Source organism: Haliotis rufescens, unplaced genomic scaffold (assembly GCF_023055435.1).
Source record: "Haliotis rufescens isolate VD_foot unplaced genomic scaffold, xgHalRufe1.0.p SCAF_10, whole genome shotgun sequence".
In the NCBI taxonomy this organism is placed as follows: Eukaryota; Metazoa; Mollusca; class Gastropoda; order Lepetellida; family Haliotidae; genus Haliotis; species Haliotis rufescens.
Window position 1 is genome coordinate 39,196,291 of NW_025963780.1, and position 24,353 is coordinate 39,220,643.

At 40.9% G+C, this 24,353-nt stretch overlaps 2 protein-coding genes and 1 long non-coding RNA gene across 8 annotated transcripts in view; 2 read left to right on the forward strand and 1 right to left on the reverse strand.

The window, feature by feature from the left end:
- Positions 1-24,353, reverse strand: part of LOC124142636 — a 246,291-nt gene that overhangs the window by 148,147 nt on the left and 73,791 nt on the right. The window contains exon 1 of one of the 6 annotated variants that reach the window (XM_048390411.1): positions 8,267-8,362. The exons of the other annotated variants lie outside the window; for them this stretch is intronic. Coding sequence (XP_048246368.1) covers positions 8,267-8,309 — 43 coding nt within the window. The 5' untranslated portion in view covers positions 8,310-8,362. Of the gene's footprint in view, positions 1-8,266; positions 8,363-24,353 lie in introns of those variants that run through there. 6 annotated transcript variants of the gene reach the window in all.
- On the forward strand, positions 7,311-7,990 carry LOC125377375. Its single transcript, XR_007219539.1, has 3 exons — positions 7,311-7,357; positions 7,555-7,657; positions 7,973-7,990. It is a non-coding gene; the product is annotated as an uncharacterized LOC125377375 (long non-coding RNA).
- Positions 11,258-23,560, forward strand: LOC124142637 (uncharacterized oxidoreductase YrbE-like). Its single transcript, XM_046511209.2, has 4 exons — positions 11,258-11,415; positions 16,737-16,969; positions 22,908-23,073; positions 23,348-23,560. The coding sequence occupies exons 1-4, from the start codon at positions 11,325-11,327 to the stop codon at positions 23,464-23,466; spliced, it is 609 nt and encodes a 202-aa protein (XP_046367165.1). The 5' UTR covers positions 11,258-11,324; the 3' UTR covers positions 23,467-23,560.

Here is a 24,353-nt window from a genome sequence, read left to right on the forward strand (position 1 = left end):
CCGCATCAAATATATTTGTGTACCGATTACATAACTCTAATGGACAGGGTGGGGTGGTAGTTCACCGGACGACACTGTGTATATTGGGCGGCTCCTTTGATATCTCCTCCAAACATACGTTTATTGAATGACCCCATTAAACGATGATACACATCTCGATGAATATATCAAGGCACTAATTCATCTTTCATAAACATTTTTTTGTCTTTGTGCTTAATATATCCACATATCAACGAACATTTGTAAAACATGTATCCTAAAAAAAATAAAAATTTTCAGGCTAGGTATTTGCCCACAGCAACACCTGCATAACTGTTTATTCACGCGTGGTGTGGCAGATTGTAATTGACCGACAACAAGTATTGTAGAATCACCCGAAAATAAGGCCGACACTGTAATTAGACACAACGTACTAATGAGAATAAGAGAATTATCATAAGAAGGCTGTTACGTTTTTCTTAACTATTAGCATTTTCATACCAAAAGTGACAATGCAGTTAAAAGTTGCTTTAGTGTCACAATATTCACTCACGTTTTCCTCAATCGCATTGAAATATAATTCCTACTGGTCAGTTCGACACTGCTTGTAAGTAAATAATTATTTCGAGATTTCGTTAGAATGTAAGATATTCAGCCAAACGTTATGCAATAAAAGACGAATAGTTTTTTTCATTAAAATACGCGCACGCGTACCTGTATATTGCATACCTTGTGTCACGTAATTGCCCAGTGTGATGTATCAACGGGACATAAAATGGGAAATGAAATAGAAACTAACTAAAATTTAATGTTGTGGAAAATAACTCCAATGAATTGGAGTACACGCACATGAATTCGTATGATAAACTGTCAAAACGTTTTGAGAGGTAAGGCCGGGTTCATTAAAGATCGCTACAATATGTAAAACAGGTGAAATTTGTAGAACTAAAGGAAACATCCAACCAAATGCCCTTTTTAAATAGTAATCTAATGATATAATATAAAGTATATTTCACATGATACAATATACTTTGCAAACAGTTAGTTGATGCTTGAAAGGGACTGACGAAAACATGGGCGAAATATTTTAATAACGCCGTAAAATAGTTGAATTAAGTTAAAATGAGTTTAATTTTGTGTCATGATACTTCAATGAATACATTTAATGTATTTGCGAAACAAAATCATGAGTTTTAAGTAAAGGAACATATACTCGCCCATGGGCCAAACCTTTTTCTCGCCCATGGGCGAAATATTTCAATATCGCTATAAAATCGTTGAATTAAGTTAAAATGAGTTTAATTTTGTGTCATGATACTTCAATGAATACATTTAATGTATTTGCGAAACAAAATCATGAGTTTTAAGTAAAGGAACATATTCTCGCCCATGGGGCTGCCCATGGGCCTACCCATGGGCCAAACCTTTTTCTCGCCCATGGGCGAAATATTTCAATATCGCTATAAAATAGTTGAATTAAGTTAAAATGAGTTTAATTTTGTGTCATGATACTTCAATTCGCAATAAATACATTTAATGTATTTGCGAAACAAAATCATGAGTTTTAAGTAAAGGAACCTATTCTCGCCCATGGCCAAACCTTTTTCTCGCCCATGGGCGAAATATTTCAATATCGCTATAAAATCGTTGAATTAAGTTAAAATGAATTAAATTTTGTGTCATGATACTTGAATGAATACATTAAATGTATTTGCGAAACAAAAACATGAGTTTTAAGTAAAGGAACATATTCTCGCCCATGGGCCTACCCATGGGCCAAACCTTTTTCTCGCCCATGGGCGAAATATTTCAATATCGCTATAAAATAGTTGAATTAAGTTAAAATTAGTTAAATTTTGTGTCATGATACTTAAAAAAATACATTTAATGTATTTGCGAAACAAAATCATGAGTTTTAAGTAAAGGAACATATTCTCGCCCATGGGCCAAACCTTTTTCTCGCCCATGGGCGAAATATTTCAATATCGCTAAAAAAACCGTTGAATTAAGGTAAAATGAATTAAATTTTGTGTCATGATACTTGAATGAATACATTAAATGTATTTGCGAAACAAAAACATGAGTTTTAAGTAAAGGAACATATTCTCGCCCATGGGCCTACCCATGGGCCAGACTTCGCCCATGGGCAGGCCCATGGGCGACATAGTCTAAATATTGAGTTTTTAAACAATTTTTTTTTCATTTTTTCTTCCTTGGTATGTTCCCATGAAAACGGCATGTTTAATTTTGTAAATACCTTTAACCGAGACTGGGCAAAGACCGTAGAGTTTCTGGACTTTTGGGTTTCCAGAATTAAAATGGGACGTGTTTCATGATTATTGTAATATGCTACCTAATGTTTAAGTCTACAAGCTTTCGTTTGTTTGATGTTTAACGCCACACTCAGAAATATTCCAGCCATATGATGGCGGTCTGTAAATAATCCAGTGATTGATACGAGCATCGATCCACGCAAAATGGGATACGATGACATGCATCAACCATGTCAGCGAGCATGACCACCTGATCCCATTAGTTGCTTCTTATGTCAAGCATGGGTTGCTGCAGACCAATTTTAAACCCAGTCTTCACTGGTGTTATGTCAACGTGCACCGAGTGCATCATGTAAAAAGCTACAATTTTAGTCTCACTCACCATTCCCCAAACAATAATGATCTTTGAGCACACTCACTACCCCTCAGCTTTATGTACCATACAACAACACAACTCAAGCCAATCCCTGCGTTATGTGAAATTTATATGCTTTCTTGGGCTCGACGTCATCAAAAATTATGTTAACATGTCCCTTTTTTGTTGTACAGCAATACGCCAATATGTAAAATCATGACGGACAGAGATCTGAGATCATATTTATTTAGACTAGTTTATGCATCAGTGTTACCATGGTTACAACTCTTCTAAATTTATTGGACCTGATTTTGTTTGGCGCAACTCAGTTTTCACGTCAAAAGCACCTGGTGCAAGTTAAATCAAGTTCCGTAACTCTAGCACTGTATGGATACCCAATTTTCAAAGCAAAATTCCTTGCTATCACCCTATCAATAATATTAGACAACTTTGGATGACTAGCCCAAGGCCCCCACACGTTGAAATGCCTCACAACACGACCTGTGAAGATCCGGGTTAGAATAGGTTATCAGCAACCCATGCTTGCAGTAAAAGGTGACTTATTGTAGTTAGATGCATGTCATCATATCCCAATTTACTGGATCGATGCTCATGATATCAATCACTGGATTGTATGATTATTTACAGGCTTGATTATTTACAGACCACCGTCATATCGCTGAGTGAAGCGTTAAACAACAAACAAACAAACTCACCATACATCATGCATATCACACTAATACTGAAATGCTGGGATGCAACAGGGCTCAAAAAGATCTTTTTAGCCATTGGGTATTTCTATTTTCTCACGTTATGAACTCATAATGGATACTGATACTTTCTTTGCATATTCAATATATAAATAATCTCTTGGGTATTTTCAAACCAATGAGCAGACATTTTTTTTAAACCAATCTCCTTAAAATGGTGACTTCAACTGCATCTCTTTGTGTGCTGCCCCAATTGTCACATGTGCCTAGCTCACAACAACGACATACCTGTAAGTTGCCATGTTTACAATTAGAGAGAAGTTGCATTTTTCTTCCTTGTTCACTGTGTAGTATGTGCATGTGTAAGTAGTGTCTGCAAATGGCCATTAGTTATGTAATAGCTAAGTAATTATGTTCTGCATTATTGTTCTGCTACTGTATTTATTCAAGTCAAAATTCATTGATTATGTTGACTCACTTTGCATATTTCACACAAATACACAGCTTATCCGAAGTGAAGGGGCAGTAGGGAATATCAGCATATGACTGAATGGTTTGGGGGAAAATATATCTGCATTGCATTTTACCATCCACCTCAAACAAGTGATTTCTAATGGATGGTAATCTCTAGAGTGTGCCAATGACTAACATATTTATGACTATAGACGATTAACCATTGCCATCGCAACAGCTACAGCCTCTCTCACAGTCCCTTAACCATATTAGTTTTTCATTCTGCAAGCTTACAAATAATAACTGAGAACATAAAACCTTAACTTAAAAGGGCACGTGAAAATATTACATCACATGCACAAAATGATATCTACTTGCCATGTTAGACAAGTTGGGATAAAGGAAATGTTTGAGCCTTGTACTGTAATGCTATCATGGCTATGGCTCTAAATGAAGCAAGTCTAGATTTTCAATAGGTTTTGAATCTCATCTCATTGCGTCTCCTTTTCAATTTAAATGCAGTTACTCGTTTCTATCAAAATTACATATTATAACATCACAGTAGAGGACACCAAAAATGGGCTTTACACATAGTACCCACATGGGGAATCGAACCCAGTTCTTCGGTGTGACAAGTGAATGCTTCAACCACTGGCTACCTTTTGCCTATCATTTATTTTGTAGGGAGCAAAGAGGAGGAGCCAAGAGATATTGTTGCCAGCTATATTTACTTATAGGTAGCCAAGTGATGAGCAGTAGATGAATTTAGGTTGCCAATCGTTGTGGAATGATTATTAGATGTTACTATGATATTTAGAGGATTGGATATGACAAGAATTAACATGGGAATGACTATTGCTTGATGAATCACCCCCATGTCATCAGATCTTCCCAACCCAGATGTATTAATAAACATGATAAAGACTTTACAAGTACACTGATCACAACACCCACTGCAAGAACAAAAGAGGGTAGCATGTACATAAAAAACGAGAGGGAGGGGGGGGGGGGGGGGGGCTTGTTATGTCATATTGGTATGTTATGACACAAACAAAATTGTTTGTTATGTAACGCTGCTCTTAGCAATATTCCAGCTATATGGAAATAATCAACATGATCAAGTCTGGACCAGACAATCCAGTGATTCACATAATGAGTATTGATCCACGCAATTGGGATACAGTAACATGCATCAACCAAGTCAGTGAGTCTGACCACCCGATCCCGTTTGTCGCCTTTTACGACAAGCATAGTCACTTTTACAGCAAGTATGGGTTGCTGAAGATTCTACCCTGGATCTTCATGGGTCAACAAGAACAAAAAAGACTAGAGTAGTTGACATGGTGTTCAAAAGGAAATGGGGATACACACCTACTGCATCCCTCCTCTGCATCTACCAGTGCAACAGTATGCTGTTAGGGACATTATTTTCTCATTCGTACATTATACTCCTTTTCCAGATACCCATTAGTAAAAGTGAAGACTATTCAGTCATATCATTAAGTTAATATGATCCTGGATTATGTACCACTACAAAGTTGTTCTTGTTTCTACTGAAATATATTAATGACTAGAGACATGGGCAAAATAACTTAGACCTGCATCGATGTATAACACTGTTCCAATGATACGAAATATCAAGGTCATACAAATGTTATTCACCAGCTTTGACATCGATATCGGGAGAAAATATGACGTGGATGTGTACCAATGTATAACACTGTTCAAATGATACTAATATGCAGGTCATAAAAATGTCATACACTGGCTTCGATCGATAAAGGAACACGCATAGGAATATTCATTGTTGCATTCACGCTCAGCATTTGGATAGTGAGATTATCGTGTTACATAAGCGGATATTCTCCATAACCGCCTGAACAGGCCGCCGACCGTTAAATCCACACCGCGGGGTTACGAGACAAGAAAGCAATACAAACGATAGAACAATGTTCTGTCTAATACTAGACAATCAACTGTCATCGGCAACATGTGGCGTTATTGGTTGTGACGATCGATACTCGTTAATTTGTGCTCCTCTGTGTGTTAAGATGTGTTAAACATGAATTGATCCATTTACACAGATCTCGGAACGATACTTTTTAAAACAGATCACGTGTTCAAATGCATCAGACGAAGCCGGTATGTGTCTGTACAGACGCCGGCTTCTGACAAGTACAGATCGCACACAAGCGGAAAGGGGATATTTCCCTTATCAAAGTATTAACCATACTAGTGTGGACTTCCAGTATCAATATTCCGCGAACTGAAAACGACTAGCATGACTAGGCTGCTCCGATACTGTCCCATCAGCTAGACATGGCGCGCGTTTGAAACCGGCAGGTGTAAATCCAGGTGTGTTCAGTAAATGCATGATGATATACACTGCACTGCACATTAAGTCGCCTTACTCGGTACCGTTTAGATATTAAACATTTACTGTTTAATACACATATAAAGCAAATATTAAAAGGAAGCCTTAAAGAACTTTTTTTCAAATTAACAAAGTATTAATAATAGAGGAAATACTATGGATATAGTTGTCGGAAATATAACCTGTTCACTGAATTCTTTACGATTTTACTCTTTCTTGGGTGATTTAAGTAACAGATAGATTCCAGTATCAAAACATACTCTCAGTGACCATACAAATAACCCAACACATATCTAAACATACTGTGGACTTCTACAACTGCATTTTCTATTGTGTAGCTGTTATAAAATTAGTTTGAATTTTTAACGCCACCATTCTAAACGAAGTGTATTTAGTTTGATTAAACATGCATGTTTAGTTTCTAAGTGTCATAGTTTAGTTTCTATATGTATATGAACATAGTGGTTTAGTTTCTAAACACATATCGTTTATATTTACAAAATATTCCAGAAGTTATTATATTAAAGAAACAAGTGGTACTGTCTCTATTTTAACAAAAACTAATGTGAATAAATAGTTTTGGACACATTTGTCATGTATGATTTAAAGGCTAATCACCTGTTTAGTTTCTAAACGACTAATGTGTAGATTAAGAGTTATCCCGCCTGTGACCTTGCCCTTTCGACGCGTCCTTTACCATTGACGGAGACGCCATCTTACACCACAGTGAGGATCTTCCAGGTGATTTTTTCTATTTTCTACTTTGGCAGTTAAAACATATATTTGGTCAACATCTAAGGCAATAAATTGAATCAGTACGATGTAGGGATATGTAGAATGAAGATTTACATACATTTTTATTGTAAATACAATGCATTTGAAGTTGATTAAGAAAGCAGCGGTGTTGCTACTTGTGGATTTTTTTCTTCTCTGGTGGGGTGCATGGTCTTGTAGGTCTATCACAGAAAAACTTGTTTTTGTCTGTCCTAATTCTTATGTTATGGAAAGAATGGATAATTTTACTTGTTCAATGTGTTTCTACGCCACAAGTAATCCTTTAAACTATGAACAACACCTTGTCTGATATCACAAACATGACCGAAACTTTGTTGTGACATGCACTGCAGCAGCTTTCTAGTATTCTACATCTATTATTTCATATATTGCAGATTTTCATGGAGATCAAATTAATGAAAGGTGGGGAAATTTGGAGGTCAGTGGAAAAATCAACAAATGATTTATTCAACGCCGTGTAGGAAATCATGGCCCCCACTGACGAAGCTGATGTAAGACTAAAACACATTATTTCAGATTAGCAAAATTACTAAAACTTTATATTGGAAATGATCACTATTCAATTTAATTATTGAACGTCCATTTAGAAATAAATTCATGCTTTGACTTTTGCAGGAACTAATGGAAGATATTGAAGCTTTTCGCTATATGGTGAGGGAAACAGGATATGACAGGGGCCGAGGAGCGAAAAGCACCTCTATATTGGAAAAAATCAAAGGTGTCTTTTACTCTTTTACCGTCTTTTGTCTATTCTATTTCATTTTACAAAGATTAGACATTTTCGGCATGTAAGGAGTTATTTGTAAGACTTGTTAAAGGGTAATTGCTGGGGGCGGTAGTATTTCTTTTAGATCAGTGCGTGTATTGATTAAGGTTATTCTTTTCTTTATTAGATCAATACTGATGTATAAATGTCACGAAAAAAATAATAGAAATATTTAGTATGATATTATTATTATTATTATTATTATTATTATTATTATTATTATTATTATTATTATCATATTTTATCACGCATATATGTTGGTTACAGGAGTTGTCTCCTAAACAATTTGACGAGGAAGCCGAGAAAACAAAGTTGCCAGTAGGGCCAATGCTTCAGATCTTTGTAAAGGACAACCGAATAACCATGATAACTGAGGCAATCATACACGCCGACGGGGTAAACCTTCCTGTCATAACAAGTAGTGTTCAGAAACAAAACGCTAAACGCGTTTTAAAAGTGGAGACATTTTGCCGTTTAGTTTACCGTTTAATCGCTAAACGATCGTTTTTTCTGTGTGGCAGTTGGGAAACACATATTTATACGTTAGTTTGTGGAACTCACCTGCAAACAAAACACAAACTGCTGCTATTATAATCCTCGACATGTTTCCCGTTCAACTAACACACAACGCACGCTATCTATGTCCCGCTTCTATCTGCTACCCAGTGACGTCACAAAAGAAGTCCCGCACTATTTTCTCTTTAGTGAGCTGTACATAATAATTGATGTCAGGTAGTGTATATAACACACAGTTTTCACACTATAAATAACACATTTATATTACATAGCTTATACTTCTCTATCTATTTCACAATTCGTCAATTGTGCCTATAATGATACAACGTGGTCAGTAAACCACGTGTATAACGGTGTATGTGTTGTGTGCGTCATTGGGACAGACGTTAGTGTGGTTATGTTTCAGGAAATAGATACCGGACAATGATACTCAAACACTGAATCTAGCCTGGTGTATCGCCATCTAAATAAAAACCTTATTACGGACATAGGTGATAATGCATATTTATTTTGCCGGTATTTTGGGATTCATTTTCCGGTTACAAGGGATTATGAATCAGTGACTGGCAGATCTCTTTGTTACTTTGAGGACCTACCTACCTACCTACCTACCTACCTACCTACCTACCTACCTACCTACCTACCTACCTACCTACCTACCTACCTACTGACCCACCCACCAACCCATCTGTCCATCTTGCTCTTGAAAAAGCACGTGCCTTTCTGTGGAATATACGTATCTATTATATTTTGCATAAAAGTAAATTTTGCTCTTGAAATGCAGTTACCTACACGAACAATGTTGTAGATGATAGTCATGTACCTTGCTGTGAACAGAAGACCTTGCTGTTGAGCGTAGCCATGTACCTTGCTTTTCACACAGGACATGTACCTTGCTTTTAACAAAAGACAAGTTCTTTGCTGTGATCAGTGAGTGAGTGAGTGAGTATGGTTTTACGCCGCTTTTAGCAATAATCCAGCAATATCACGGCGGGGGACACCAGAAATCACACATTGTACCAATGTCGGAAATCGAACTCGGGTCTTCTGCTTTACGAGCGAACGCTTTAACCACTAGGCTACCCGACCGCCCCTGCTGTGATCAGAGGACATGTACCTTGGTGTGAACAGAGGAGATGTACCTTGGTGTGAACAGAGGACATTTTCCTTGCAGTGAACAGAGGAGATGTACCTTGTTGTGAACAGAGGACATGTACATTGCTGTGAACAGAGGACAAATACCTTGCAGTGAACTTAGGACATGTACCTTGCTGTGAACAGAGTGCATGCACGTTGCTGTCAACAGAGGACATGTTTCTTGCTGTGAACAGAGGACAAGTACCTTGCTGTGAACAGAGGACAAATACCTTGCTGTGAACAGAGGACAAGTACCATGCTGTGAACAGAGAACATATTCCTTGCTGTGAACAGAGGACATGCACCTTGCTGTGAACAGAGGACAAGTACCATGCTGTGAACAGAGGACATGTTCCTTGCTGAGAACAGAGAACATGTACCTTGCTGTGAACAGAGGGCATGCACTTTGCTGTGAACAGAGGACATGTTTCTTGGTCAGGGTTAACTTTACTGTGTCTTCATCTCCCACATTGGTCAGGGTTAATTTTACTGTGTCTTTATCTCCCACCTTCGTCAGTGTTAACTTTACTGTGTCTTCATCTCCCACATTGGTCAGGGTTAACTTTACTGTGTCTTCATCTCCCACATTGGTCAAGGTTATCTTTACTGTGTCTTCATCTCCCACCTTGGTCAGGGTTAACTTTACTGTGTCTTCATCTCCCACCTTGGTCAGGGTTATCTTTACTGTGTCTTCATGTCCCACCTAGGTCAGTGTTAACTTTACTGTGTCTTCATCTCCCACCTTGGTCAGGGTTATCTTTACTGTGTCTTCATCTCCCACATTGGTCAGGGTTATCATTACTGTGTCTTCATCTCCCACCTTGGTCAGGGTTATCTTTACTGTGTCTTCATCTCCCACATTGGTTAGGGTTAACTTTACTGTGTCTTCATCTCCCACCTTGGTCAAGGTTAACTTTACTGTGTCTTCATCTCCCACATTGGTCAAGGTTAACTTTACTGTGTCTTCATCTCCCACATTGGTCAGGGTTATCATTACTGTGTCTTCATCTCCCACATTGGTCAAGGTTAACTTTACTGTGTCTCCATCTCCCACCTTGGTCAAGGTTAACTTTACTGTGTCTTCATCTCCCACATTGGTCAGGGTTATCATTACTGTGTCTTCATCTCCCACATTGGTCAAGGTTATCTTTACTGTGTCTTCATCTCCCACCTTGGTCAGGGTTAACTTTACTGTGTCTCCATCTCCCACCTTGGCCAGGGTTTCATACTTTCGTTATCAATATTTCATGTTATCCCAACTAATGAGTGAGTGAGTGAGTTGGGTTTAACGCCGCTTTTAACACTATTCCAGTTATAGCGCGGGAGGAAAGCCCGAAGTGATGCAGGTCTCAGACGTTTACGACTTCGGCGAAACCCACGAGCACGGGTATGGTGCTGACAAACCTAGAAACATAATCGGGGCGAACCGGGATTCGAACCCACAATCCCGGCGCCTTAGACGACTGGGCCACCCGTGCCGCCTCGACAGAGAGGAAGAGACAGGGGAAGAAAGAGAGGGAGTTAGAGGAAGAGGGAGAGAAAGGGGAAGAGAGTGAGGAAGAGAGGGAGAAAGAGAGAAAAAGAGACGGGAAGAGAGAGAGAGAAGGAGAGAGAGGGAGTAATAGAGGGATCGAGAGGAAGAGAGGCGGGACGAGAGAGAAGGAGATAGAGAAAGATGAAGAGAGAGGGAATGAGAGAAAGAGAGGTGAAGAATAAGAGGTAGAGAGACAGGGAAAGAAAGAGAGGAAGAGAGAGAGAAGAGAGAGGAGAAGAGGTATGCAGGCACCCTAACTAAAAACTCCTTTCATCAATGTTTTTTGTCACTTTCACATCGTTCCTCCATAGACGTAAATAGACGTATATAGACGATGCTAAACAGACATGTCTATCAACTGATCCTGACCATGACGCTGACCGTATCTTTCTCGTAAGGCGGTTTGACCCGGACCTCACCCGCATCTACAAGATGAAGGAAGGTGGTGAGCTGGGCCGTCTCCGCAGCGTCAATATATACAGCCTGGACAAACATGTCCCGCTCAGCTACGTCAAAACATCAGGTACGTATTACATGTCACTGTGCATGTACCAGTTAGCCACGTCGTTTATTTATTGTTGTTTAACGCCACACTCAGTAATTTTACAGCCTTAACCATCGAATCTGGACCAGATAATCCAGTGATTGACATGCGCAGCGATCTACACAATAGGGATACGATGACATGCTTCAACCAAGTCAGCGAGCCTGACCACCCGATCCCGTTAGTCTCCTCTGGCGACAAGTCTTTTACTGCAAGCATGGGTTGCTGAAGATAAATTCTACCCCGGATCTTCAAGGGTAGTCAGCCTATTCAAATTCATCAACGTCATCATATCACTATCAATACATATAAGCTCATGTATCTTATGCATTAAAGAATACCCCACACACTGGTATATTATAGAAAGTCACTGTTTCGGATATTCACTCGGGGTACAGACTAAAACCCCTGTGGATAAAAACCCAAAAGGTCAATGGTCCACCCGGACATCTCCTAAGTGAGAGCAACACCGTGTTCATTTAGAGTTGTGGGTGGATTTTGACTGTGACGTACACGTCTGCGAATGACGTCCCAGACGTGTTCAATAGGGGAAAGGTCAGTACTGGCCATGGCATGACATGGATGTTTTGCTGTTTGAGAAATTGGGTCACAATACCGGCACGATGAGCACGTGCATTATCATCTTTCAGATGAAACATTGTACAAATGGCTACACGAGTGGTGCAAGGATGTTGTCCAGTTGATACAAAAAGTAATTAATATAGAGCGTAAACGACCCGTGAAGATCGAGGGTAGAATAGATCTTCATCAACCCATGCTTGCTGTAAAAGGTGACTATGCTTGTCATAAGAGGCGACTAACGGGATCGGGTGGTCAGGCTCGCTGACTTGGTTGATGCATGTCATCGATCCCAATTGCATGGATCGATGCTCATGATATCAATCACTGGATTGTCGGGTCCAAACTCGATTATTTACAGACCGCCGTCATATAGCTGGAATGTTGCTGAGTGCGGCGTTAAACAACAAACCAACCAACCAATACTATAGAGCGTAAAGAGTCATACAGATATGACTCGACCCTGGCCAACGCCTTGTTTGACATGAAATACATCAGACTTTAAGCCAGCACCCCTAACACATGATACCATTGAGTTGTATAATAAACGCAGAATTCTCCATAGTGTTCCAGTAATTTCAAATTTATACAAAATGTAAAAGAGACCGTCAAGCTTTACCCGGTAGAATGATTTCTCATTATCAAGGAAAGCGCAGTATAAGGGTGAGTCTCTCTCGTTATAGTAGGCGAGATTTTCCATTATGGTAAGGACTGCTATCGGAGCGCCAGCGCCTTTTCTTAATCCACACTTAAAAGCACAGGGAAATGTGACATTGTCATTAGTCCACTTTTCTATTCATTCAAGTGGACATATTTCAATAAGTTACTTAAGACGGGAGTTAGTTACACCCCAGCGGATGGAAGGGTCACATTTACATTTCCCACGACCTTTGTATACAGGGGGGATTTGACAGACATTATATATCCTTGGAATATATTCGTTTGTAATAACAGTGTTAAATAACAATAGCATACTAGGATATTGTATCCATTATCTTCCTGAGTAGTTTTGATACAGGAAAAGTTGTAGGAAAGAGAATCAGTCGGAGGAGAAATGTTTTCTTCCATACACCGAGTCTTGGTAGTCTCATAGTTTTCAATGATAGACTGATACCTTGTTTATTATCTATAAGCTTTCGTTGACATTGTTTTTAGCGCTTTCTAAATATTCGCTTTGCTTGTTTATATTAGAAGATGGCATGTAGAAAGCCTGTGAACGATAACAATTCTGAATGAACACCCTTATCTGCGCTTTCCAAACACTGACAATAGGCCTTCCTGGTAAGCGACTCAAGCGCGCGCGTGCGTGTCGAGACAACACTGTTGTAGGTCACTGAATATCCATAATATTAAACATATTGTAATAAAATATACAGCTGGATAGTGATGAATTAGTATACACGGTGACAGTAATGTTGTGTGTCACTGTATATCAATATTCAAGATCATGTAATGAAACGTAGTGGTTAATACTCACATGGCATTCAATAATGGTGTACCTCACTGTTTGCCCCCTCTACACGAAGCCCAGCCTGCGAATGGGACTTCTCCCAGCAAGCGCTGCCGAACCAACCCTGAACTCATCGGAGAATGTGAAGACTCCCCAACACTGCAGCCTTCTGCATTTCCCAGATTTTCAGAAGGGCTGTATTCCTGGCAGCAAACCCGGGTACTCTCCCAATGTCAGTCAACAGATTGGGAGGTACCAAACCTAAGGCACCGAGAACAATGGGGAGTCGGACAACTTGGTACTTCGAAAGCGACATCCGCATATTTGCCATGTTTTTCCTCAATCTTGTCAATCACATTAGTGTCAAAAGGGACAGATAATTCAATGATGAAAATGATTTCATTGAATTTATCAAAAAGGACAAGATCAGGTTTGTTGGCCTTGGTAGATATGAGGTACCAAAGAATTGTGTATTTATCATTTTCCATGACGCCCTCTACATATTCCGGGTCGTAGCATGGGTGGACCTCTGTGTCAAAACCACAAGCATGGCGAAGACGGTAATAAAATGATCGAGCCACTTCATCATGTCGCTTAAGATACTGTGTTTGTGCCAATTTTGTATTATTACTATTACATAAAACCGCAAGTATCCAGGTACTAGCATCTGCTCAAATGCGGTTTTATTTGTTCCCCGACCAGTGGACCCCAGCTCTCATTCCAGTTATCATTCTCAACTCCCTGGGGAGTATATAACCTACGGGCGGTAGAAGGTTTTACATCCACCTCACATGTCGGGTACCCATTCCCTGCTGGTTGAACAGAGGCACATTTGAACTAAGTCACTTGTCCGAGTGACACCACACGTTTTTTCTCTTGTGTTTCGGGTGTATGTACCTATTCGTCTTTCCCCAATCTGGTCATCGACCATTGGACGAGTGGATTCCTTTGTGAGCATAATCCTATGTATGTATCCCCGTGCACGTTACCATTCAACTTACAATAAGCTTGAATACGACATAGGTCATGGGCTGTTCAACATACTGACGAGCACACTCAAGTAGCTATGTATGTACATACACGGTTGACCGCCTCCGTGGCCTAGAGGTAGAGCGTCCGCCCGGAGAACGGAAGGTCCGGGGTTCGATACCCGGCCGCGTCATTCCAAAAGACGTTAAAAGATGGTACTTGGTGTTACCCTGTCTGGCGCTCGGCATTAAGGGGCTAAAACAAGGACTGGTCGGCTCGGAGTCAGTATGCTGTGTCTGAGTGGGGTATTCATGTTAAACTGCGGCATGGTATTTCAGTGGGCTAGCACTATTAATCGGCATCAGTCCGGACTAGTACAAGCAGCCACACACACACATGTGCATGCACGTCGCTATATAAGTGCAATGATCTAGGACGCGACGTTAAACCCAATTTCACCTCACCTCACCTCACATACACGGTTATTCAAAACACAGTCGAGTAGGAACACATTGAGAACAACAAAACATGCACAGTTATTCAAACTACAAACGAGCATGAACATAACCAAGACCCATTGCGCTTACAACTTTCAACGTCCACTATTTTGAATTTCTAAATGGTAAAAAGTAAATAGTACGTGCGCCGCGATTTATACCATTCATTGTATTCTGCAATGTTGGTGAGGATTTAACACACATGTATGTACAATGACGATCGGCAACACACTCTATGTGATATACACTACATACAGTATAGTTAATGTGTGTGAGAGATTCTCAAGATAATATTTAAACCACATAAACTGATGAGTCAAAGTATAACGAGTTTGAACATTGAAAGAACTGTTGTTAAATTTAATTTAACCATCACTCATACCCGCAACTATTTGTAAAAAGTAATCTCCGCGAACTCGGCAGTGTTCTTACTAGAGAGTTCAGTGACTGACGATCTCTAGCCCATTTTTATATTGTGTTGTTCACTGATACTTATGGCTTTTATATCTTTCTCAACTAGTTTTAAATCGAATCTGTGATATTCTAGTTCTTGTACTGTCCTTCGTTGACAGCTTTTTACTAATTCTAAATCTATTTATTATTAATGTCCTTCTCGTCACGATATGGCTGTAATACTGCCGATGTGACGTTAAATCTTAACTCACTCACTCACTCTTACTAGAGAGTGGAATAATCTTCCCTTGGCGATCATCCAGACTCTCATTGGGAGCATTCGACGACGGTGCCACGCTGTGATCGCATCAGGTGGATCACGTATGCGCAACTGAGAGTTGTTTTTTTTACAATGATTTTCTTAATTTCGTGATTGTTGACGTTTCAGTTTTGGTCAGATACTCTCATTTTAACGGGTTATCTGACTGACTATTGGCCACGCGTTGTTTGTTTGCATTATGTTGCATATGACAACGTGGTACATGACAACGAAGTCCTTAGCACACTTTGAGTAGTATAGTTAAAAGGAACTAAAAGGAAATCAAAATGGCAGTTTGTGAACAGTTTCGATATATTCTATTTGCACATAGGGGGTAATTCGTGAACAGTTACCACATATTCTATTTGCACAAAGTGGGTATATTTGTGAATAGTTACCACATATTCTATTTGCACAAAGTGGGTATATTTGTGAATAGTTACTACATATTCTATTTGCACAAAGTGGGTATATTTGTGAATAGTTACCACATATTCTATTTGCACAAAGTGGGTATATTTGTGAATAGTTACTACATATTCTATTTGCACAAAGTGGGTATATTTATGAACAGTTACCACATATTCTATTTGCACAAAGTGGGTATATTTATGAATAGTTACCACATATTCTATTTGCGCATGGGGGTATATTTGTGAATAGTTACGACATATTCTATTTGCACAAAGTGAGTATATTTGTAAATAGTTACCACATATTCTATTTGCACATAGGGGGTAATTTGGGAACAGTTACCACATATTCTATTTGCACAAAGTGGGTATATTTGTGAATAGTTACTACATATTCTATTAGCACAAAGTGGGTATATTTGTGAATAGTTACCACATATTCTATTTGCACAAAGTGGGTATATTTGTGAATAGTTACTACATATTCTACTTGCACAAAGTGGGTATATTTGTGAATAGTTACTACATATTCTATTTACACAAAGTGGCTATATTTGTGAATAGTTACCACACATTCTGTTTGCACATAGGGGGTATATTTGTGAATAGTTACCACATATTCTATTTGTTCACATGAGGTATATTTGCGAACAGTTATGATATGTTCTGTTTGTACACAGGGGGTATATTGGTGGACAGTGTTATCCACATGCTGGACTATGTGTGTTGGTTTGTTGGGGAGCGTCCGCAGACCGTGTATGTATGTGGCAGCAACACCTCGGCGTACGCTGAAGACTACCAGGCGTGTGACGACCACGACATCGCAAACATCGTACTCACCTTTCCGGGCGGGGTGTTAGCTAACCTGACGGCGGGTAGGGAAGTCCCATATGGATACGATCAACACTTCCAGGTGCAGTAAATACCAGGTTATAGGAACATTAAACAACAGGTTCCAATAAAGCTACTACCAGGTTCTGGGTGCAGTCAATACCAGGTTCTTTGTGCAGTAAATATCAGGTTCTGGGTAGGGTTCATACCAGGTTCTGGGTGCAGTTAATACCAGGTTCTTTGTGCAGTAAATACCAGGTTCTGGGTAGGGTTCATACCAGGTTCTGGGTGCAGTTAATACCAGGTTATGGGTAAAGTAAATACCAGGTTCTGGGTAGGGTTCATACCAGGTTCTTGGTGCAGTTAATACGAGGTTCTTTGTGCAGTAAATACCAGGTTCTGGGTAAAAGTTAATACCAGGTTCTGGGTAGGGTTCATACCAGGTTCTGAGTGCAGTTCATACCAGGTTCAGGGTGCAGTAAATACCAGGTTCTGGGTAAAGGTTAATACCAGGTTCTGGGTAGGGTTCATACCAGGTTTTGGGTACAGTTAATACCAGGTTCTTTGTGCAGTACATACTAGGTTCTGGGCAAGGTTCACACCAGGTTCTGGGTAAAGTTCATTCCAGGTTCCGAGTAAAGTAAATACCAGGTTCTGGGTAAGGTTAATACCAGGCTCCGGGTAAGGTTTGTACAAGCATCTAGGTAAAGGTTAATACCAGGTTCTGGGTTCAGTTAATAAAAGGTTCTGTGTGCAGTAAATACCAGGCTCCGGGTAAAGTAAACACCAGGTTCTGGGTAAGGTTAATACCAGGTTTTGGGTACAGTTAATACCAGGTTCTTTGTGCAGTACATACTAGGTTCTGGGCAAGGTTCACACCAGGTTCTGGGTAAAGTTCATTCCAGGTTCCGAGTAAAGTAAATACCAGGTTCTGGGTAAGGTTAATACCAGGCTCCGGGTAAGGTTTGTACAAGCATCTAGGTAAAGGTTAATACCAGGTTCTGGGTTCAGTTAATAAAAGGTTCTGTGTGCAGTAAATACCAGGCTCCGGGTAAAGTAAACACCAGGTTCTGGGTAAGGTTAATACCAGGTTTTGGGTACAGTTAATACCAGGTTCTTTGTGCAGTACATACTAGGTTCTGGGCAAGGTTCACACCAGGTTCTGGTAAAGTTCATTCCAGGTTCCGAGTAAAGTAAATACCAGGTTCTTGGTAAGGTTAATACCAGGCTCCGGGTAAGGTTTGTACAAGCATCTAGGTAAAGGTTAATACCAGGTTCTGGGTTCAGTTAATAAAAGGTTCTGTGTGCAGTAAATATCAGGCTCCGGGTAAAGTAAACACCAGGTTCTGGGTAAGGTTAATACCAGGTTTTGGGTACAGTTAATACCAGGTTCTTGGGGCAGTAAATACCAGGTTCTGGGTAAGGTTCACACCCGGTTCTGGGTAAAGTAAATACCAGGTTCAGGGTGAAGTAAATACCAGGCTCTGGGTAAAGTAGATACCAGGTTGTGGGTAAAGTAAATACCAGGTTCTGCGTAAAGGTTCATTCCAGGTTCTGCGTAAAGGTTAATACCAGGTTTTGGGTGCAGTAAATACCAGGTACTGGGTAAGGTTAATACCAGGTTCTGGGTGCAGTAAATACCAGGTTCTGGGTAAGGTTCACACCCGGTTCTGGGTAAAGTAAATACCAGGTTCAGGGTGAAGTAAATACCAGGCTCTGGGTAAAGTAGATACCAGGTTGTGGGTAAAGTAAATACCAGGTTCTGCGTAAAGGTTCATTCCAGGTTCTGCGTAAAGGTTAATACCAGGTTTTGGGTGCAGTAAATACCAGGTACTGGGTAAGGTTCATAACAGGTTCTGGGTAAGCTTTGTACAAGCATCTAGGTAAAGGTTAATACAAGGTTCTGTGTGCAGTTAATACCAGGCTCCGGGTAAAGTAAATGCCAGGTTCTGGGTAAGGTTAATACCAGGATCCGGGTAAAGTAAATACCATGTTCTGGTTAAGGATTGTACAAGCATCTAGGTAAAGGTTAATACCAGGTTCTGGGTACAGTTAATACAAGGTTCTGTGTGCAGTAAGTACCAGGTTCCGGGTAAAGTAAATACCAGGTTCTGGGTAAGGTTCATTCCAGGTTCTGCGTAAAGGTTAATACCAGGTTCTGGGTAAGGTTAATACCAGGTTCTGGGGGCAGTAAATATCAGGTTCTTAGTAAGGTTCACACCAGGTTCTGGGTAAGGTTCGCACCAGGGTCTGGGTAAGATTAATACCAGGTTCTGGGAGCAGTAAATATCAGGTTCTGGGTAAGGTTCATTCCAGGTTCTGCGTAAAGGTTAATACCAGGTTCTGGGTAAAGTTAATACCAGGTTCTTGGGGCAGTAAATATCAGGTTCTGGGTAAGGTTCATTCCAGGTTCTGCGTAAATGTTAATACCAGGTTCTGGGTAAGGTTAATACCAGGTTCTGGGGGCAGTAAATATCAGGTTCTGGGTAAGGTTAATACCAGGTTCTGGGTAAGGTTCATTCCAGGTTCTGGGTAAGGTTCATTCCAGGTTCCGGGTAAAGTAAATACCAGGTTCTGTGTAAAGGTTCATTCCAGGTTCTGCGTAAAGGTTAATACCAGGTTTTGGGTGCAGTAAATACCAGGTACAGGGTAAGGTTCATTCCAGGTTCTAGGTAAGGTTAATACCAGGTTCAGGGTAAGGTTAATACCAGGTTCTTGGTGAAGTAACGACCAAGCTCTGGGTAAGGTTCATACCAGGTTCTGGGTAAAGGTTCATACCAGCTTCTGTGTGCCGTAAATACCAGGTTCTGGGTAAAGGTTAATACCAGGTTTTGGGTGCCATAAATACCAGGTTTTGGTTAAGGTTCATTCCAGGTTCTGGGTGCAGTAAATACCAGGTTCTGGGTAAAGTTAATACCAGGTTCTGCGTAAAGGTTCATTCCAGGTTCTGCGTAAAGGTTAATACCAGCTTCTGTGTGCCGTAAATACCAGGTTCTGGGTAAAGGTTAATACCAGGTTTTCGGTGCCATAAATACCAGGTTTTGGTTAAGGTTCATTCCAGGTTCTGGGTAAAGTAAATACCAGGTGCTGGGTAAAGTAAATACCAGGTTCTGCGTGAAGGTTCATTCCAGGTTCTGCGTAAAGGTTAATACCAGGTTTGGTTGCAGTAAATACCAGGTACTGGGTAAGGTTCATACCAGGTTCTGGGTAAGGTTTGTACAAGGATCTAGGTAAAGGTTAATACAAGGTTCTGTGTGCAGTTAATACCAGGCTCCGGATAAAGTAAATGCCAGGTTCTGGGTAAGGTTAATACCAGGATCCGGGTAAAGTAAATACCATGTTCTGGTTAAGGTTTGTACAAACATCTAGGTAAAGGTTAATACCAGGTTCTGGGTACAGTTAATACAAGGTTCTGTGTGCAGTAAGTACCAGGTTCCGGGTAAAGTAAATACCAGGTTCTGGGTAAGGTTCATTCCAGGTTCTGCGTAAAGGTTAATACCAGGTTCTGGGTAAGGTTAATACCAGGTTCTGGGGGCAGTAAATATCAGGTTCTTGGTAAGGTTCACACCAGGTTCTGGGTAAGGTTCACACCAGGTTCTGGGTAAGGTTAATACCAGGTTCTGGGGGCAGTAAATATCAGGATCTTGGTAAGGTTCACACCAGGTTCTGGGTAAGGTTCACACCAGGTTCTGGGTAAGGTTAATACCAGGTTCTGGGGGCAGTAAATATCAGGTTCTGGGTAAGGTTCATTCCAGGTTCTGCGTAAAGGTTAATACCAGGTTCTGGGTAAGGTTAATACCAGGTTCTGGGGGCAGTAAATACCATGTTCTGGTTAAGGTTTGTACAAACATCTAGGTAAAGGTTAATACCAGGTTCTGGGTACAGTTAATACAAGGTTCTGTGTGCAGTAAGTACCAGGTTCTGGGTAAAGTAAATACCAGGTTCTGGGTAAGGTTCATTCCAGGTTCTGCGTAAAGGTTAATACCAGGTTCTGGGTAAGGTTAATACCAGGTTCTGGGGGCAGTAAATATCAGGTTCTTGGTAAGGTTCACACCAGGTTCTGGGTAAGGTTCACACCAGGTTCTGGGTAAGGTTAATACCAGGTTCTGGGGGCAGTAAATATCAGGTTCTTGGTAAGGTTCACACCAGGTTCTGGGTAAGGTTCACACCAGGTTCTGGGTAAGGTTAATACCAGGTTCTTGGGGCAGTAAATATCAGGTTCTGGGTAAGGTTCATTCCAGGTTCTGCATAAAGGTTAATACCAGGTTCTGGGTAAGGTTAATACCAGGTTCTGGGGGCAGTAAATATCAGGTTCTGGGTAAGGTTAATACCAGGTTCTGGGGGCAGTAAATATCAGGTTCTGGGTAAGGTTAATACCAGGTTCTGGGGGCAGTAAATATCAGGTTCTTGGTAAGGTTCACACCAGGTTCTCGGTAAGGTTCACACCAAATTCTGGGTAAGGTTAATACTAGGTTCTGGGGGCAGTAAATATCAGGTTCTGGGTAAGGTTCATTCCAGGTTCTGCGTAAAGGTTAATACCAGGTTCTGGGTAAGGTTAATACCAGGTTCTGGGGGCAGTAAATATCAGGTTCTGGGTAAGGTTCATTCCAGGTTCTGCGTAAATGTTAATACCAGGTTCTGGGTAAGGTTAATACCAGGTTCTGGGGGCAGTAAATATCAGGTTCTGGGTAAGGTTAATACCAGGTTCTGGGTAAGGTTCATTCCAGGTTCTGGGTAAGGGTCATTCCAGGTTCCGGGTAAAGTAAATACCAGGTTCTGTGTAAAGGTTCATTCCAGGTTCTGCGTAAAGGTTAATACCAGGTTTTGGGTGCAGTAAATACCAGGTACAGGGTAAGGTTCATTCCAGGTTCTGGGCAAGGTTTTACCAGATTCTGGGTAAGGTTAATACCAGGTTCTGGGGGCAGTAAATACCAGGTTCAGGGTAAGGTTAATACCAGGTTCTTGGTGAAGTAACGACCAAGGTCTGGGTAAGGTTCCTAACAGGTTCTGGGTAAAGGTTAATACCAGGTTTTGGGTGCAGTAAATACCAGGTTTTGGTTAAGGTTCATACCAGCTTCTGTGTGCCGTAAATACCAGGTTCTGGGTAAAGGTTAATACCAGGTTTTGGGTGCCATAAATACCAGGTTTTGGTTAAGGTTCATTCCAGGTTCTTGGTGCAGTAAATACCAGGTTCTGGGTGCAGTAAATACCAGGTTCTCAGTGCACTAAATACAAGGTTCTGGGTACGGTTAATACCAGGTTCTGGGTAGGGGTCATACCAGGTTCTGGGTGCAGTAAATACCAGATTCTGGGTGCACTAAATACCAAGTTCTCGGTAAGGTTCATACCAGGTTCTGGGTGCAGTAAATACCAGGTTCTGGGTAGGGTTCATATCAGGTTCTGGGTAGGGTTCATACCAGGTTCCGAGTAGTAAATACCAGGTTCTGGGTGCAGTAAATACCAGGTTCTGGGTTAAGTAAATACCAGGTTCCGGTTGAGTTAATACCAGATTGCGGGTAAAGTAAATACCTTGTTCCGGGTACAGTCAATTCCAGGTTCCGGGTATCATTGTGTGATGAATCTGAAGCAAACTAATTATTCTTAGTACTTACTGTCACAAACTTTTAACAGAATCCCAATCCCCTTCCAAGAACATGAAATGATAGGGACCTTAAAGCAAGATTCCAGTTCTATGACGGCAGTCTGTAAATAATCGAGTCTGGACGAGACAATCCAGTGATTGATGTCATGAGCATCGATCCACGCAATTGGGATACGATGACGAGCATCAAGCACAATCCCGTAGGTCGCCTCTTACGACAAGCATAGTCGCCTTTTACGGCAAGCATTGGTTGCTGAAGACATATTCTACCCCGGATCTTCACGGGTGAGAGTATCTTCTAGACATGTAAGGAAAGGCTAAGCTGAAAAAGAACACAACTCGTGTTTTAAGACAAGGAGAGTGAATGTCTGTGTATCGATGTATCAACAAATCTATTCTATGTGTGTCCTTGTATTAGGTTCTCGGTTCAAAGAAGATGGCAGTGTCCAAAAACTACAGGAAGTCGGAAGTGGAAGTCTGGGATGCAAATGGCAGTTTGGAAGACGACTTGCTGGAGTCTTTCATTGAGAGGTGGCGCTCCAGCTATACAAGGATTGTACAGCACTTCATCAAGGTTGTTCACGGTGAGTGTCACGCTGGCCCAGTCGTCTGAGGCGATGTGCAAGACCAAGAGTTCCGTCCCTTAGGCATGCCAGAAACATGATTGTGGGTTCGAATCCTAGTTCGCTCCAATTGTGTTTCTAGGTTTGTCAGCACCATACACGAGCTCGTTGGTTTCACTAAAGTGGTAAAAGTCTGAGACCTGCATCACTTCGGGCTTTTCTCCCACATTAAGCTGATACGCCGTGATATAACTTGAGTACTGTCACTTACACACTAATGATGTCGATGCTGCAGGGCGAGAGGAGTGCGGAGTGTCGGCGGAGGAGTGCCTTCAGAGCCTGGAGCTTGTGCAGTTGTGCCAGGAGTCATTGAGGTCAGGCAAGGTCATCGGTGTACCCCAGCGGAAAGCGTGAAGACACATGTCTGAAATTTTCGTCACATCTCGAACCAAACCGTCTTTCGATGGCCATATCACATCACATGTTAATAAATATGATTGGAAGTCAGCGTGATTTGTTGTCGGTGGCTAATGCCCTTTTCCCACATACAAGATGATGCTATGGTAGAACACGATTTTTCAATTATTCACAATAGCAATGGCGGCGTACACATGTTCGTGGTCAATCGTGGTCCACCATAGCGCATCGTAAGGGAACTTGATGCCGCCGTGAAGGAGCACAATTTTTAGGAATGTTCAAAAACATTTTGCTCTACCATAGTACCAGTGGGTGATAATAAGCAACAACGGGGACCTTCTTGTGACGCTTGGGGGAGCAGGATAGAGGAGGGTAATCAGATTGAAACAGTGAAGATACGTGAAACATTGAAATAAATGGGATAACTGTGAAAATAATCGTGGTCCACCGCAGCAGCATCGGAAGAGAGTCGTAACGCTGTCGTGGTATGTCGTGACGCCGTCTTGTTCATTCGTATTCATTCGTAGTGGCCACAACACCTACAGCAAGCCAAGACTTCGCTACGGTGCTGATACGATGACGCTACGATGATGGTACGACCAATCACGACTTGATCAAGACGCCATCAAGAACGTATTTTTGAATCCGGTGACTCTTTTTGGTCGTCGGAACGTTCAATTAACAAGCTGTCGTGCCAAATTTGAGAAAGAAGACATTTATGCTGGTTTATACTTCACATTATTTCTGAAGTGTTAGGGCATCAGTTTTTAATTGTTTCTGGATTTAATTATCGTGTGAACCTTGTGACAAGTTGGAGAGGGAAAATTCTTTATTACACAGTATTACCATGGAGCATGTCATGGGTGTTGGGGTCTTCGATGTCT

What these genes read in the sequence shown, in the direction of transcription:
- LOC124142637 (XM_046511209.2), top strand. Translation starts at nt 11,325, where the DNA reads ATGAAGGAAGGTGGTGAGCTGGGCCGTCTCCGCAGCGTCAATATATAC. An exon ending in CAGCTACGTCAAAACATCAG is followed by an intron (nt 11,416 to 16,736) that starts GTACGTATTACA and finishes GTTTGTACACAG; the next exon opens with GGGGTATATTGGTGGACAGT. An exon ending in GATACGATCAACACTTCCAG is followed by an intron (nt 16,970 to 22,907) that starts GTGCAGTAAATA and finishes TCCTTGTATTAG; the next exon opens with GTTCTCGGTTCAAAGAAGAT.